This window comes from Anguilla anguilla, chromosome 13 (assembly GCF_013347855.1).
Source record: "Anguilla anguilla isolate fAngAng1 chromosome 13, fAngAng1.pri, whole genome shotgun sequence".
Lineage (NCBI taxonomy): Eukaryota > Metazoa > Chordata > Actinopteri > Anguilliformes > Anguillidae > Anguilla > Anguilla anguilla.
The window spans coordinates 32,672,075-32,688,584 of record NC_049213.1 but is presented as its reverse complement, the minus strand read 5'-3'; the positions used below and the strand labels follow the sequence as shown (position 1 = coordinate 32,688,584).

General features: G+C 45.7%; 1 protein-coding gene across 1 annotated transcript; it reads left to right on the top strand.

Annotated features, from left to right (window-relative positions):
* The first annotated feature begins 212 nt into the window (after window positions 1-212).
* Window positions 213-16,140, top strand: tmem240b (transmembrane protein 240b). The gene is made up of 4 exons (XM_035387162.1): window positions 213-1,541; window positions 1,931-2,037; window positions 7,316-7,524; window positions 13,681-16,140. Exons 1-4 carry the CDS (start codon window positions 1,485-1,487, stop codon window positions 13,833-13,835), a joined length of 528 nt encoding a protein of 175 aa, XP_035243053.1. The 5' UTR covers window positions 213-1,484; the 3' UTR covers window positions 13,836-16,140.
* The last annotated feature ends 370 nt before the right edge of the window (window positions 16,141-16,510 follow it).

Below are 16,510 nucleotides of genomic sequence, written 5' to 3'. Positions count from 1 at the left end.
AATACTGCTTGAACGTCAACACTTAATGAAAACGATTTTGTCTAATATATACAGATAATACCGATTTGAGACAATGTCTTAAGCTTGGCTATAAAACAGCGTTATAAACACACCTCACCTCTGTCCTCTCGTATTCATGAGATGGACAGTGTCTGATATTTCCCTACAGGCTACATCTCGCACGAAAATACATCAGTAAACAAATAACGCCGGTTGGGGGAATGTTCCTTCATACAACACACGTCTCCAAGGTTTGGTCCATCTGTCGGTACCCGAAAAGCTCAGTTCATTTTTCTTCCGTGTGTTTGATGGAGCAATCGGCATGTAAGTGAATGGGCTGCTGTCGTATACACACGAAACCCAGCCCTGCTGAGTGGTGCAGCATACAAATCTGAACTGCAATGTCAGAGAGAGAGAGAGGGAGAGAGGGAGGGGGGTGAGAGAGAGAGAGAGAGAGAGAGAGTGAGAGAGAGAGAGAGAGACGGTTTACCGGGTCACGCTTATCTGGAGAAGGTGGGATCGCATCAATTTTCGTTTCCCTTTTATTTATTTGTGCATAATATTTTGAAACCTGAAAGAATAAAGCATAGGCTAGGAACGAGCTGCAATGTATAGCCTATCCAACTATGTGACCTTTGATAACTCAAACGCAAATACGCACGCACTGGTATTCGGTTGAAGACGCTCTCGAATGCGATGGCGAGAATATGAAGATGGGCCATGGATATTTGTGTGCCTCACGGCGCTGATGCAGCTGCTGTTGCCTGGTTTTGAGTGGACTGCAGGGAGGGAGGATCCGGTTCCGACTCGATCCAGCTGGCATTTCTGTCTCCACTAGGCTAGAACCGGGGAAAATAACGACAACCAGCTAACCGACACCCTTTCACTAAAAACCAGCGAGGGGAAATGAATAAGAAATTAGCCAATTTTCTTATAAATCGATGAATTGATTGACTAATCAATCAATTTACTAAGCGGGGGTATCACGGACTCCTAGTCCACGGATGGTAGGGGCAGACCGGGACAGAGCCGTGGCAATCCTGCGCTTTTCTCTCTCATTCGCCCTTGCTGAGATTTTTTGAATGGTCTTTGAGCGCAGCGGAATAAATAATCATTACAGTGCTGGTACTGGAGAGAAGGCCACCTTCTCCAACGCGGTTCTGCCGGGATCTGACAAGCAGAACTCGATAGCACACTCGGTGCAGTTCTGTTCATTGGAGTCTAATCGCCGCAGCGCCGGACTGGGATCTCAGGAGAACTGTAAGTGCGTGTGTGATCGAGGGGGAAGAGGGCCACCTCAACCTTATGCCGCCAAGAAGCGAACCCCGAGCTGGCTAGCCCAGGGGGACGGTTAGTCAGGCACAGTGAGGGAGCCTCAATGAGCGTCTTTTCCCTGGACGGAGTGTCAGCTCTGAGCCCAGCAAGATTCTTTGGCTAGGCGAAGAGGGCGAGAAGGAGAAGGAAAGGCGAGTTTGGAAGTTTTGATGCATATGATCTCAACGACCATGATCTTTATGATTCTTGGGGCTTCTGTTGTAATGGTAAGCGGATTTTCTTTTCCTTTTTACATTTCCATCCCTCTTAACTATACACCCTTATGAACCGCTTACGTTTCATAATGTTCTGAAAAATATTAGAAATTAAATAAATAATTTAGCACATAAAACAGCCACAGGATAAAAACGACAAATAGCCAACATGTATGCTTGGCAGCTGTACCCAGGTGAAACATTAATAGGTTATCAATTATGAATCACTAAAAATAACCCAAGACTAAACTGTTTCAGTGGGGCCACATTTGCCCTGTAAATGTTATGATTGACTACTGATGTTTAATTTTTCTACCACAAACTGCTTTGCGAGGACGTATAGCGGTTGTTGTCGGATTCTCTCCTGTTTTGTCCCAGTTGACACGAATGCTTCTTTTCAGGCGATAGCGTGTTTAATGGACATGAACGCACTACTGGATCGCTTTCACAACTATATCTTACCACATTTACGAGGAGAAGACCGCGTCTGTCATTGCAACTGCGGAAGGTAAACGAAACAAACAAAAACGAGTGAATGTGTTTGCAAATAAGGCACACAATAAGACAGTATGAATGTTTTATATATGCACACAGAGCCTACGGATACGTGTTTGTTTGTGTGGGGGAGTCAAACGCACAACCTGCGAAATATTTATATTGCTGAAGACTTACATACTTCGTATTTCACACAAAGGCGCCCTGTTTGGATTCCAAATATTGTGTTTGCTTATTATTTATTATGTTGCAGCGTCCGTTGGCTTTTACGCGCGATCATATGTAGATGGTTGGAAGCGATACGCCCTAATAAGAAAAGGCTAACGCTTTCGGTTTGTTGTTCTTGGTGTCTACAGCAAGAAAATTCTCCTTGAGCTCTCTGCCTGACTCGAATACATTCCTCCGTATTAAGGTGTGTGTGTGTGTGTGTGTGTGTGTGTGTGTGAGAGAGAGAGAGAGAGAGAGAGGTGAATCACAGAGAAAAACGCACAAACGCGTGATATTTAAAGATACCCTGCTTTATAAGAATGTGGTATGCTTGCTGAGATGTAGGGAAAATGACTATGAACTGTGTGGACGGTTACAGAGAACAGGGGTGAATTTCCACTCCCGAGTATCTACACCAAGCTATAGAAGGGCCAGAGAAAAAAGAGATTTGGAGAACAGGCCGCTCACCAGAAGTAGCAATGAGTGACACATATTTTGCACTGAGAAAGAGCACATAGCGCATGTGAGAGCGCGTGTAGGAGAGTGTGAAGGAATGTGTGTATGTCTGATTTTGATCACATAAACTATTGGCTTCCTTCCTTTTATGCAGCGACATTTCAAAATATCTTGACCTAATACTGCCTCCTAAACGTCCCATCTGTTCTCTAATCATTATTTTATTTGTGTGTAGTGTGAAGGCCATGCCAGTGACTCTGCCACTACACTCAGGTGTCTACCTGTCACAATGAACCTACAAAACACATGCACGAATAAGGGTATGGAAAATATCCATACCTGAATAAATATATATTTGCAGAACCCATGTGAAAGCAATGTGGGAAGCAAGCAAGGCCTAATTGCCCAATTAGTGCCCAACCTCACTAATGTTCTTCTGGCTGAATGGAAGCAAATCCCTGCAGCAATGCTCCAGCATCTAGTATAAAGCCTTCCCAGAAGAGTGGAGGTTGTTATAGCAGCAAAGGGTGGGCCGACTCCATATTAGTGCCCATCATTTTAGATGAGGTGTTGGATGTCAGGTGTCCATATACTTTTGGCCATGTAGTGTATATATCAATGAAGACAAGTGAGTCAGTAATTGTGGCAGCCATACATGCCCAATCCAGAAACACACCCACCACCAGGTTTCACAGATAGGGGCAGCGTAGGGTTTGGATCTTGGGCAGTTCCTTTTTGTTCTCCATACTTTGCTCTTGTCATCACACTGATACAACTGAATCTTGGTCTCGTCTGTCCTGGCCATCCTGTTTTTTTGTGGCAAACTCATGGTTTGAATCTTGCAGTGTAGCCTCTGTGGTTCTGTTAATGAAATCTTCTGTGGACGGTAGTCACTGGCGCATTCACACCTGCCTCCTGAAAATAGTTTCTGTTCTGTTCTGACAGGTGTTTGGCGGTTTTTCTTCATTATGCTGAGAACTGTAGAGGTCTTCCTTGGCCTACCAGCCCTTCGCCATCACTGAACTCACCAGTGCTTAATTTTAATGATGTTCCAAACTAGATTTTGGTGAGCTTAATTTTTGGATTGTTGTTATTTTAGGGATTACGTTTGCGAGATGTGTTGTTCACCAGATTTGCAGTGTAATGAGAAGGGGCGTTTCTTTAAAAAAAAAAAAAAAAAATACAATTCCCAAAAGGTAATTGATCTCTAGTATGAATTTGCTATTTGCCATGGTTTGCCTGATAGATATTATGTTTACATGCATGATATGTTTTTTAAATGACTTGCTAATCAATGGAGTCAGTTTGGAGACAGATTATGTTTATGTTCTCCTTTGGAAAGAGATTGGATTTTATAGATTGGTTGGTTGGTTGGTTGGTTGTTTGATTGATTTATTGACTGACTGATTGATTGAGTCATAGAGAGAATCACAGTGAAGTCCTGACAGTTGAAAGAGTGGCAGTGTGGTCACTGTAACTGAACACCATCCTGTAGGAAAGAAAGACACAGTAAATAGTAGTTATATCTGCACTCCAGCAACAATCTCAGTATTAGGCAAAGTTAAGAAAGGACTTGTGTTGTATATATTAAATTTCTTTTGCAATAACATGCCTGATTAAAGGATTTAATTAAATAAATTTGTGTATAGACTCCTGACAAGGCTCAAAGTGCAGTGTAAATTTTGGGGTTTATTCAAAGCACTCCATATTCAGTAACTCTGCACTTAAATGGGTATGGAGCGTATAACCACAGATTGTCACATAAGATTGGTTATTGGATCTGTGGACTCTGTGGTGTATTCAATGTGCATTCCTCACAAAATGTGCTTCAGCTTGTTCCTGTTCATATTGTTTCTTCATGCGTACGTCCAAAAACACTTTGACTACTTTTATTGACACACATTTGTGCACGTGCTTTGGATAGCACTTGATTGATAATGTGCAGTTATTCGTGAATAGTTCATTTTCATGCTACAGTCATTCTGTAAACAGTTTTGGATCTTGCTTACAGCTCATACGATTCTCTGTATGATTCTCATGTTATTTAATGTTATTTGTTAAATGTTACTATCTTTGGAGGAGGCTCACTACGGTGCCTTCAAACACACATGCAAATTTAAACAGTATTTATATATCTACATTTATGTCACTACCGACGCCTTTGACGTCAGATCCTATTCTTCTCATTATGGCTTGCAAAGAGCAATAGTGGTGCTTCTGCCAAGAATACAGTTCTTTTCCTGAAATGAACATTTTAAAGTGCTTCATCTTGGCACAAATTGGGTTAGATTCTCCTTTTTGTGTAAGCTTTCAGTGGCGACATTTGTTCTAGTCACCACACTGTACACAGCGATAAGACCTGCCCAAGGAGTAGACATTACAGTGGCACTGAAGTTTATAATGGCGAGTGCTTCTCAGGCTTATTGAAGATAACGGCCATATTTGCTGTGAAAGGACTGTGAAGTTTATTTTTCATTTAAAACTCGATTCATTGCAATTTACCGTTTTACGGATTCTCGAGTTTTTCTACTACTCCTGCCTGACGTGCAGTTGAAGAAAGTCATGTGTTTTTTTCCGCTAAGAAGAAACGGTTGTCCGGGTTTCAACTCCTCGTCTGACTTTTATTCCCTTCACATCTCATCCCATTCCTTTCCACTGGCTACTGATGGCAGCCAGCATCTGGCACGGGCTTATCGAAGGAGTAGCTCCCTTCTACCTGCAAGCCCTTGTGCGGCCCAGGTACCCCAGTTAGGTCCTTGCAGTCATCTAATGGTAAATGGTAAATGGACTGCATTTATATAGCGCTTTTATCCAAAGCGCTTTACAATTGATGCCTCTCATTCGCCAGAGCAGTTAGGGGTTAAGTGTCTTGCTCAAGGACACTTCGACACGCCCAGGGCAGGGTTTGAACCGGCAACCCTCCGACAGCCAGACAATCGGTCTTACCTCCTGAGCTATGTCGCCCCTACCTTTTGATTGCTTGGAGTTCTCACTTCTAGAGGTTGTTCAGTCATGGTCCTTCTCCACCCTGACCCTACAGCGGTGGAACGAGCTTCCTGAACCAGTAAGTGTTGCACGAGGAGGCATGGGACGGAAAAACCGACCTCTTTAGACCAAGACCGTTCCTCACCTCTAAAGCTCGGACTATCCCCGCTCACAGTCACGCAATACAAATAAAATTTTAATGTCTTGTGGAGCTATTTCTGGCTCCAAAATTCTGGCCGTGGTTTTTGCTCCCCGTGAACCCTCGATGCTCGGCAGGGTGACAGGAGTTGCGGCAAAGCAAAAACATTTTTTTAAACGATGGAGCTTCCTCATGACTGGCCCCAGGGTTCGATTCCAAGGGCTTTTGTGATACACACTTGAAGTGTTCAACCAAAACGCTTTCATGGGGTCAGTTTAAAATCTTTGAGACATATTTCATAGGGATTTTTTAAAAAGGTTGCAAGCTGATTACATTTTCTTATTTCCTCGAACCGTCCAGTTCACTCTTGGTGTCATAAAAGTAAGTTCTTTCATACCGAGTGCAAAAGATCCCCTAGATCTTGCACTTGTTCCCAGTGATAAAATCTCTATGTCGTGAGGGGTTGTGTGTAATTCAGAGTTCATGAGTGAGAAGAGAGTGGGCCTGATAGGGAGACAGAACAGACACCTCAACTGCGTCCTCACACTGCTGAGATCTCAGAGCCTCGGAGATATCTGTCATTCTCTCTTGCTCTCTCTCTCTCTCTTTCTCTCACTCTCTCACTCTCTCTGTTTTTTCTTCTCTCCATGTTCCTCTGTCTATTTCGATCATTGTGATCTGAGTTGTGAGCAGTGCCCGCTTACCAGGCCGTGTGATTCAGATTGGTTGGCCCTCCCCCTCCTACTCCCAATGGGAGTTCCAGATGTGAGAGTGATGCACTGCCCCCTTTTCCCCTGAGCTCCAGCTGTTCCTGCACACCCACCCCCTCCCCCAACATACACACACACTCACATGTACACATGCACACACACACACTCACATGTACACATGCACACACTTGTACACACTGACATACACACACACAAGCACACATACAGTGTTGTTCAAGCTCTTCATGGCCATTCATTATTTTGGTTTTGTCCTCTCCTTGAAAGTATTGTTTGTGTACGTGCGTGTGTGTGTGTACGTGTGTGTTTGTGCGCATGTGCGTGCTTGTGTGTGTGTACGTGTGAGCATGTGTGTGTGAGCGTGTACGTGTGTGTGAGCATGTGTGTGTGTGTGTGTGAGCGTGTGTGTATGTGTGTGTACATGCGTGTGAGCATGTGTGTGTGTGTGTACGTGTGTGTATATGCGTGTGAGCATGCGTGTGCGTTTGTATGAGCATGTGTGTACGTGCATGTGAGCATGCGTGTGCGTGTGTGTGAGCGTGTGTGTACGTGCGTGTGAGCATGCATGTGCGTGTGTGTGAGCGTGTGTGTGTGTATACGTGTGTGTGAGCGTGTGTGTGTATGTGCGTGTGTGTGTGTACATTTGATCGTAATTAAACATTTAATTCACCTGCTGCCTTTGTTCTCTCCCTTTCCCGCTCTTTCTCTCTCTCCCGCTTCGGTGTGGTTCTCCTCCTCTCCTCCTCCTCTCCTTCGCCCCGGCCCACCGGCCCCAGGCACCACGTGCACTACGTGATCCCGTACGACGGGGAGCAGTCTCTGGTGGACTCCTCGGAGAACTACTTTGTGAGCGACAGCGTGACCAAGCAGGAGATGGACCTGATGCTGGGGCTGCTTCTGGGGTTCTGCATCAGCTGGCTGCTCCTGTGGCTGGATGGGGCTCTGCAGTGTGCTGTGCGGGCCTGGAGGGCCAGCCGCCTGTATGGTGAGTAAAGCAGGAGGGGGCGTGGCCAAGGGTGGGGGGAGGGGCTCTGCAGTGTGCTGTGAGGGCCTGGAGGGCCAGCCGCCTGTATGGTGAGTAAAGCAGGAGGGGGCGTGGCCAAGGGTGGGGGGAGGGGCTCTGCAGTGTGCTGTGAGGGCCTGGAGGGCCAGCCGCCTGTATGGTGAGTAAAGCAGGAGGGGGCGTGGCCAAGGGTGGGGGGAGGGGCTCTGCAGTGTGCTGTGAGGGCCTGGAGGGCCAGCCGCCTGTATGGTGAGTAAAGCTGGAGGGGGGCATGGCCAAAGGGAGGGGGGCATGGCCAAGGGCAGGGGGGGAGGGGCTCTTCAGTACGACGTGAGGGCCTGGGGGTGTGGCCGATGTTAAGAGGGGCTATGAAGCTGCAAGCAGTGGAGAGGTGGGAAATGGCCTGTTAACCTGAGATCGTTTTGAGAGGCTTTGCAGAATCCCTGAGGTACCAAAGACAGGACGCAGGCTCGCAAATTGCTATGTGTGTGATTACCCCAAGGGAATGCTGGGAAAGTTCTCAGGGGGTTCTTTGAATGCACTGTGTGATGTCTGCTTTTATCCAGCACGCATTGTTCTCTAAATTATTCACCTGTTTTAATATATGCTCTTCAAAGATTGCAGTACAGTACGTCTTATACTCCCATGAGTAAGCGTGAAATTGAAACTGAAGTCAACACAGTGTGGCACCAGCCTGCTTTCACTGGGTACTGGCATTACAGTGGTGTGTGCTGGTGAGGATTTTCTATTAAAATGGTTTGTAATCTACAGACATTTGTGTCTAAATGGGTGAAAGTATTTCCAATAGTTATCTCCCCCTGCTCTGCACGTATAGAGGTAGTGAATGGAAAAATGGAAGAGCAAAGTCAGTTGATAGGATGTTGTGCCACCATGTGTGGCCTGTATTTGCCATGGTATCTATCGTAACACTACATTAAGTTGCGGCTATACCTTTGTAGTTAAATTTGAACTAATTTGGAAGCAAGCGATTATTATTGAGTAACTCCAACATAGGTAACATGGAACAGCAGTATTCATCAGTATTCTTAATTGCACAATGTGAAGCACTGGCAGTCATCTTATCATCTATCCTGCTAAAAGGAAACCTTTCCCTGTCATGAAGACACATTGTGAAATTAACAGGCAAGGTCTTTATAACCTGTCATGGAGATATGGTCGATGAAAAAATATAGAAATATTCACGCGCAATTAACAATGCCACTGTTGTAATTGTTGTTCCAGGTCACCTATGTTGGAATTACTCAATAATAATCTGTCATTACCAAATCAATTACTATTTAACTACGCAGGTAAAGCTGCATCTTAATGTGAAGTGTTACCGAATGTCTCATCATCTGGAATTCTGCACAAGGAATACAACATCGCTCTGCAGGAAGAAAGCAAATAAAGTCACGAATAGTCTATGAAAGTGGATGGATAAAATTGTCTCAGGGATCATTCCAGATTATCCTCAATCCTAGAATATACTGGAAAATTTTGGAATATTTTCATATGCTGGGATATACTGTGATATACTGGAATATTGTTGTATACTTAGATATCCTGGGATATATTGGAATATTGTCATATACTGGGATATATTGGAATGTCATCATATTACATTACATTACATTATAGGCATTTAGCAGACGCTCTTATCCAGAGCGACTTACACAACTTTTACATAGCATTTTTACATTGTATCCATTTATACAGCTGGATATATACTGAAGCAATTTCGGTTAAGTACCTTGCTCAAGGGTACAACGGCAGTGTCCTACCCGGGAATCGAACCTGCGACCTTTCGGTTACAAGCCCAGTTCCTTACCCACTGTGCCACACTCCGTCCCGTCTCATATACTGGGATATTCTGGGATATATTGGAATGTTGTCATGTAGCGGGATATACTGGGATATATGGGAATGTTGTCATATACTGGGATATAGTAGGATATATTGGAATGTTGTTTTATAGTGGGATATAGTGGGACATATTGGGATGTTGTCATATACATATATTTTGCTTGGGCTCAGATCTGGTGATAAAGAAGGCCACACTAAATAATTTCAGTGTCATGTTCTGTCTACAGGAAATAAATATTTTAACACTGGGGTCAATAATGGTCCACCATTAAGTACCATTAAGTAATTATTGGCATTGACTTCAATCCATGGCCTGGAATATGTGTCTCATACCATTACAGAATCAAGATTGGGTAATACAAATTTAACTTACAGTAAAATGCAAGTGTTGATTACATTTTTCACAGACACGGTTTGGCAAATGTATTAATTGCTAAAATGAATGCGACGAATGCAATTGACACACATTTAATCACAAGTCAGCGTTAAGGGAAAAATATCTTGATTGAATCCGGGCCAAAGTTTAGGACGCACAGACTGAAAAAAGTGACCTCTGCCGTTTCTTCTCCCGAAATGATGTGTGGTTCGGGGAACGTTGAATCCCGCCGTCTCCCCAGCAGGCGTGGTTTTGCGAGCCGCTCTAGGTATGGCCTCGTACTCCTTCGGAAAGCAGAAGCTGAATTGCTCATGTGAGCGCCTGCGTGATTAACAGCTGTGGCTAATGTTAGCCTGTGCCGCGGGGCAGAGAGACGCACGTGCGGGAGAAAGGGCCTCATTTAGAGGCTGGTAATGAGGCTCGTTCTGCGTGTAGCCGCGGTTAGCGACACGCGTTTGAGCGCAAATACGGCGGCAGGTACAGTTGGGGTGTGGAGCCTCCCGCCTTCGCCCCCCTCCCCCAGCGCCGCCCACCCCCCCCACCCCCACCCCCACCCCCACCCCCCCCCCCCCAGCCCGCAGAGGACGTGCAGTGACGGGCAGCCGGGTGATATAAGTGGCGTGACGCGTAGGCTGTGATTGGAAGGAGGGCCAAGGTGAAGGAGAAGCCCTCTGGAGGTCAGAGGAGCAGACAGCCGTTGAGTAGGAGGGCGTTTCCCAAAGAAGGAGAATCGCTCGTGATGGACTTGGCCAAGGACATTAGTCATGCATTAAGGCTTTGAAAACACCGAGATGACTCCCGTGATTTAGAGTAACATTTGAGCTACTATTCTGGGTTTCAGCGCGTAGCCAAGATTCTCTTTGTGTCTCGACAAAACTATATTTAGCCTGTATTGGCCATTTACAGCTGAAATAGAGAGAACTCTAGGTTCTGTGTGATTGTACCTCTGCATTAAGCTCATATAGTCATGGGCAGCAAAATATATTGGATTATTATTGGACAAATATTGGTGTAAATGCCTAACTGCCTATTTATTAATATATTTCTAATTTTACGAAAAAAATCAGTGATGGGAGTGGGCTATCATTATTCCGAAGATAAGCCTGTTTTAGTAGATGTTTAAGATCTGATCAGTTGTATTCAAGATGTGCCACAACGTTATGAACAAGGCTTTGCACTGTATGTTCGTGCTTCAGTAATCAGACAAACGTGCACACGTGCTCACGTTTGCTCACACACCTGCTTTTGCACATGCACATGTGAGCTGACAGATGGGACAGGATATCACATTAATTTCTGCATTCCTTGCTTCTATTGGTTTAACCCTCTCTGCCTCATGCATTTAGTATGGGAAATAGCAGTTATGATTTAGTATGGAAGTGCAGTTCACGTGCATATTAGACTGGACTCTGGCATCTAGCAAAAATAAATGGAGTTTTAATCCAAAATTTAATCCAGCTGAAAAAAAAAAGCTGGACAGAACTAGGGTAAATGTTTCAGCTTCATGCTTTCATTGGTGCTTCTAAGGACTGAATTAAGGACTGAATTGATAAGCAGTCATGTGCAGGGAAGGACAAAGTGGGAAGCATAATGGCAGGAAGTGTCTTCTGCCTGACAGAAGAGTGTTTGTGGTGCTCTTTGATACAGAGGCCTCGTGTGTGTTATATGCTAACAGCTGGGGAACCGTTTCCCTAGAGAGAGAGAGAGAGAGAGAGAGAGAGCGTTCCTCAAAGGGGCTCCTTCACGTTTCGACAGGCTGTCGCTTTCCACGTCAGCCGCAGCCCCGCGCCGCGTTTCCCCGAGACTGATGGACGCGCCCTCCTTCCGATTCCATTTACCTGGCTTCGGCGTCGGCGCGAGCCGTTAGCGTTTGAGGTTGCCCGGAGGAACCGAGCGTTGGAAAAGGGTGAAGAATGGGTTGGTGCTGCGGCGCGCTTTGCCATAAACGAGTGCACATGGCATAATGTGCTCGTCTATGTTTTATTTCATGCGTAACGCACAGAAATTGGCCTTCTTTGCTGTCGCAGACAGTTTCACAGACGCTCGCTTTCGTAGACACGCTCTCTTATTGCTCTAATTACTCGTATTTTTTTTTACGCTTTGTGTGGACGCCCTATTGACTCACACTGCGCCCCGTAAATTGAGAAAACCTGAGCTTGCGTGTGTCTGTCAGCCTGTTCCTTGTTCCTTCACTCATCAACTATCACATGCCCTTAACACTGCAAAAAAAAAATCTGTCTTAATAAGTGTTTTAGTCTTGTAGTGTTGTACTATTATTTTTCTTCTTTCTAGTGGAATGCATTAGATTGTTTTTACTGTTACTGTTTGCTTGACAGGTGAAATTTTCTTGCCCCATTGGCAAATCTTTAATTTAATCAAATTCAAAGTCTTACCTCAGTGGCTTTTTGGTTTATTTAGCAAAAAAAGTAGTAGAGATTTTAAGCCTAAATATAAAACTAAAGTACTTTACCTATGTTTTGGTTTTTGCAGTGTGCTAGGTCACTCACTTTCACTCTCCTTACCTTTGCTTCCCCTCTCTGTCTCCTCTTCCCCCTCTCTCCTTATCCCATCTTTCTGTGTGTTTATATGAATGCTAAACAGGTTTTCCTGGGTCCAGTCAGGAGCGACAGTGATAAAAAAAAAAGAAAGCATTGACAATAAAATAGTCAAATCAATATAAATCAATGACAGATCATATATGTGTCCCCCATTTGACAAACACATCCTCTTTTCCTCGTCTATCTCAAATGCAGCACCCCCTCCTTCTCCTCTTCCTCCCCTTCATTTCATTCTCTTCTCACTTCTACATCTGTCAAATTAAAATAGGAAACGAGCTTCATCGACACGGCAGGGTTGTCTCTCCCTCTTCTCGTCTCTTTATCCCTTTCCTCTCCTCTACTCTACTCTTCCCCCTCCTCCCTCATTCTCTCTCCATTCAGTGTGTCCTTACCCTTCAAATCAGTCCTCCCCGGATCACGTATCCATTCACTGCTATAAATAACTCCCCACCTCCAGCAGGGCCAGTCAGAAGTGTGTCTGTTCCATTCGGGGCTCCCTCCCCCCTCCCTCCCTCCCTCCCTCCCTCCCCCTACCTCCCTCCCTCTTCTCTCTCCTTCCCTCCCTCCTGTTCTCTCCTGCTGTAGCTGTCCCCTCCCCCACTTTCTCTGATATCAGGCCTTCCCAAGTCACAGTGTGAGCTCAAAAAAAAGAACATTTTGCACAGGATCACAGTTGTGTCGTCTGAAAAAGAAACAGCACTGTGCTTGTTAGGTATGTGACAGTTCAGAGGGAAATACAGAATAAAAGTGCTGTAAATGGCCCTCAGTCAGAAGCACATAGTGAGGGCTCAGACAAATGAGAAAGAGAATGAGGGTCGTGAATGCAGGGCAGGAACGTACGCCGTGCTCTGATACACATGCACACACACACGCACACACATATATACACACATGCACGCACACGCACACGTGCACACACACGCACATATATACACACATGCACTCACACGCACACTGTGCACACACACACACCACGCACGCACACATACACACACGCACACACACACGCACACACATATATACACACATGCACGCACACGCTATGCACACATACACACACACACACACACACACACACACACATACACACACACACACACACACACACACAAACACAAACACACGCTGTTCTTGTGCACAGGAGGTATACAAAGCAGCCTTTCGGTATTAGCAATTCTGACATCATCTGGAGAGGCGAGGACAGAGTGAGGGAGAGACTGGAGAAAGCTGTGAATCCCTCTGTGTTTTCCACACCTCGACAGTGTCTGCGCTCGCTCGCCCGTCCCTCTCTTTCTTCTCTCATCTCCGTTCCTCTCTCCTCTTATTCCTTCAATCTGGCAGATGCCCCCTCCTGGTCGTGGCTCCCGCGGTTCTGCAACCTGCGGGATCTGCGCAGACGCGCGCAGCTGAGGCAGCTGGAGGACTCCAGCGGGAACATGGTGCACATCAAACAGAAGCTGTACCACAACGGCCACCCCAGCCCGCGCCACCTCTGAGACTGTCCTCGGCGGCGACCCCCGTCACTGCAGAGACTCCTGACAGCAGCCGTCCCCCCCCCCCCCCCCCAAAAAAAAACTGCCCCCGTCCCACACCGCTGCCCCAGAGACTCTCTGCATCAGCTGCCCTCCTTCCCCGGCGCTCGCTGTCTCGGAGACGCCCCCCCTTCCCCCCAGAGACGCACAAGAATTGCCCACCTGAATCCCTCCAAGAGGAGAAGAAACTGCTAAGTAATTCTTGTTCCCCCCCCAAAAACCCTTAACTTTTGTCTGTCGTCCATCTTGCTTGGGGTATTTATTTTTGACACGGGGGGTTTGTGTACAGGGAAATGTTTTGTTTGTGTCTGTTTTTGAAATTTGGCATGCTCATAAAGATCTGGTTAAGAGAGGGGCAGTTCCAGGGGAGAGTGGAGGCTGATGAGTTGTTTTTTTGGGGGTGGGGCAAAAAATGGGGGGGTGGGGGGGTGCATATTTAGAGCTTGGCTGGGTTTGGGGTTTGTGACGGTAGTTATAGATTGCTGCTTATGTAAATAGAGTTATAAATATGGTTTAAAAGGGAAGCAATATGTCAGGATGGGGGTTGTAACAGTGTTGGGGGGGGAGGGTCGTTGGGGCCTGGGTCTGTTGGGTTGCATGGACAAAAAAGAAATGATTGAGGGAGAGTGAAAGAGGACAACGAGAGGACAGAGAAATAAAGGAGAACAAAGGAACACAGGTCTGGCTGCAACACAATGCCGATTGATTGGGTTTGTGGTTTAGTTCATTAATTGGATAATGACTGAATTTATTGATTTCAGTGATCTGTGACGGTAGGAGGTGGGGGGACTGGTGGGAGTGGGGTATGGATTAGGACTGTGTGGTACGGTTAGGGCCTAAGGGCCTATGTTCAATTCTGCGGTGAAAGCTGGAGGCTGCCAGGTTAGTGTTCTGGTGGAGGAGGACTGAAGGAGTTCAATACCTGGGCCCAGTGTGCTGTACCCTGCTGGCCACCTGCTGCACGTAAGCCCACCAGCAGGGGGAGCTCTTATTCCCTTTGTGACTTCTCATGCAAATGAAGCCCAAGAACAGAGCACGTGAGTGATGTTAAAAAAAAAAAGATGGGGTACAAGTGGACTTTATGGGCATGAATGGGAGTGAGGCTGTGTTTCTGCAGTCTGACCAAAGAATGGGCTTCATGGCCAGTTCTGTCTGGCCACCTTTGCTTCACAGTCTTCTTCATCAGCAGTTTGAAAAGACCAAATGAATGTTTCTCAGTAACGGTTCTGCGGCCGTACTGTCCACAGTTCTGTCTGTTGCTGGAGTGTCACTCCAACTGAACATCTTTGGCATTTAAAGGGGGGGGGGGGGGGGGAATCACTGGGCCACTATAGGAGATAGAATTTTTAAGAAAAGAAAAACTAAAATTGCAATTAAACCTCCATTGGAGAAAACAAGGTACTGATATATAGATCGTTAATAACGTGAAATGTCGACCTTGAAAATGAAATTAATCATGAAAATAAAACAGGGAAGCCACGTGATTTTGTGTGACTTTTTTTTTTGTCATTGGCAACAAAAATGTGGTCGGTCCACAAAAACACAGCCGCTTCACCCTTTGAGCTTTCCTGGGGTGTCCATTTTGGGGCAAGGTGCAGGGGTGGGTTGCGGGGAGGGGGGGGGGGCGGGGTGATGGTGGATCCTTTCTGATCCTGAACATCGTTATGCAGTTGAAAGAGAGGAGAGATGGAGATGTAGAGAAGAAAGACATAGAGGTGTGTTTTGGTCTTCCTGCCTGTCTTATCTTGTCTGCCTGTGTGTGTGCCCATATTGAAGAACCACAAACTAGAAGTAAACTGAAATCGTTAAATAGGGGATAACCCCATATTAAATTTAAAAAAAAAATAGACATAAATATATTTGAAAAGGCACAGGTTAAATAATTTTAAGGTATTTAATAATTGATATGTACAGATATTGAAATCATACCCTTGGTATGATCTGATGCTTCATTATGATCTAGACATAGATACTTGGTTCCTACGTATGGGCGCGAATGTCCATGCATGACTAGCGTGTGTGTGTGTGTCCTGGGGGCCAGAGGCACATTTCGGACCCCAGCAGATGTGTTAATGTTCGTGTCTCCACGTGAAGTGGAGGGGGATTGCATCGGACCCCGACCAGCTTGGACAAGCCCTGTCCCCCCTCCCTCTTATCTCTGCCCCGCCCCCCTCCTCCTCGTCCTCCTCCCCCTCCCTGTCCAGACATTGCTGTTGTGAAGATAAAATGTCTGTGTTTTATTAAAAGTGCCATTGGCGTACAACAGTGACTCCCATTTGGATGTGTGTCCTTCCTCAGCTCTCTCTCTCTCTCTCTCTGTCTCTCTCTCTGTCACACACACACACACACACACACACACACAGCCACGAAGCATACAGGCAGTAGTTCAGTCACCATGTTCATAGCATTACTTTCTTAAGGGAGAACAGTTACAAAGCAAACACTGCAGCTATGAAGAATAGTTGTTCTATTACAAATAAAACATTCTTACATGAATCAAATGGGTAGAAGTTAGACTATGGTTAATGATCAAAAGATTTGGCGAAAGCTAAAAAATGAAAAAAGCCGAATATTTGTTCTGAAAGCAGTATATGCACGACAGGGTAAATACAGGAAAACACCATCAAACGATGAAAGCA

What these genes read in the sequence shown, in the direction of transcription:
- tmem240b (XM_035387162.1), top strand. Translation starts at nt 1,485, where the DNA reads ATGCATATGATCTCAACGACCATGATCTTTATGATTCTTGGGGCTTCT. An exon ending in TTGGGGCTTCTGTTGTAATG is followed by an intron (nt 1,542 to 1,930) that starts GTAAGCGGATTT and finishes GCTTCTTTTCAG; the next exon opens with GCGATAGCGTGTTTAATGGA. An exon ending in TGTCATTGCAACTGCGGAAG is followed by an intron (nt 2,038 to 7,315) that starts GTAAACGAAACA and finishes CACCGGCCCCAG; the next exon opens with GCACCACGTGCACTACGTGA.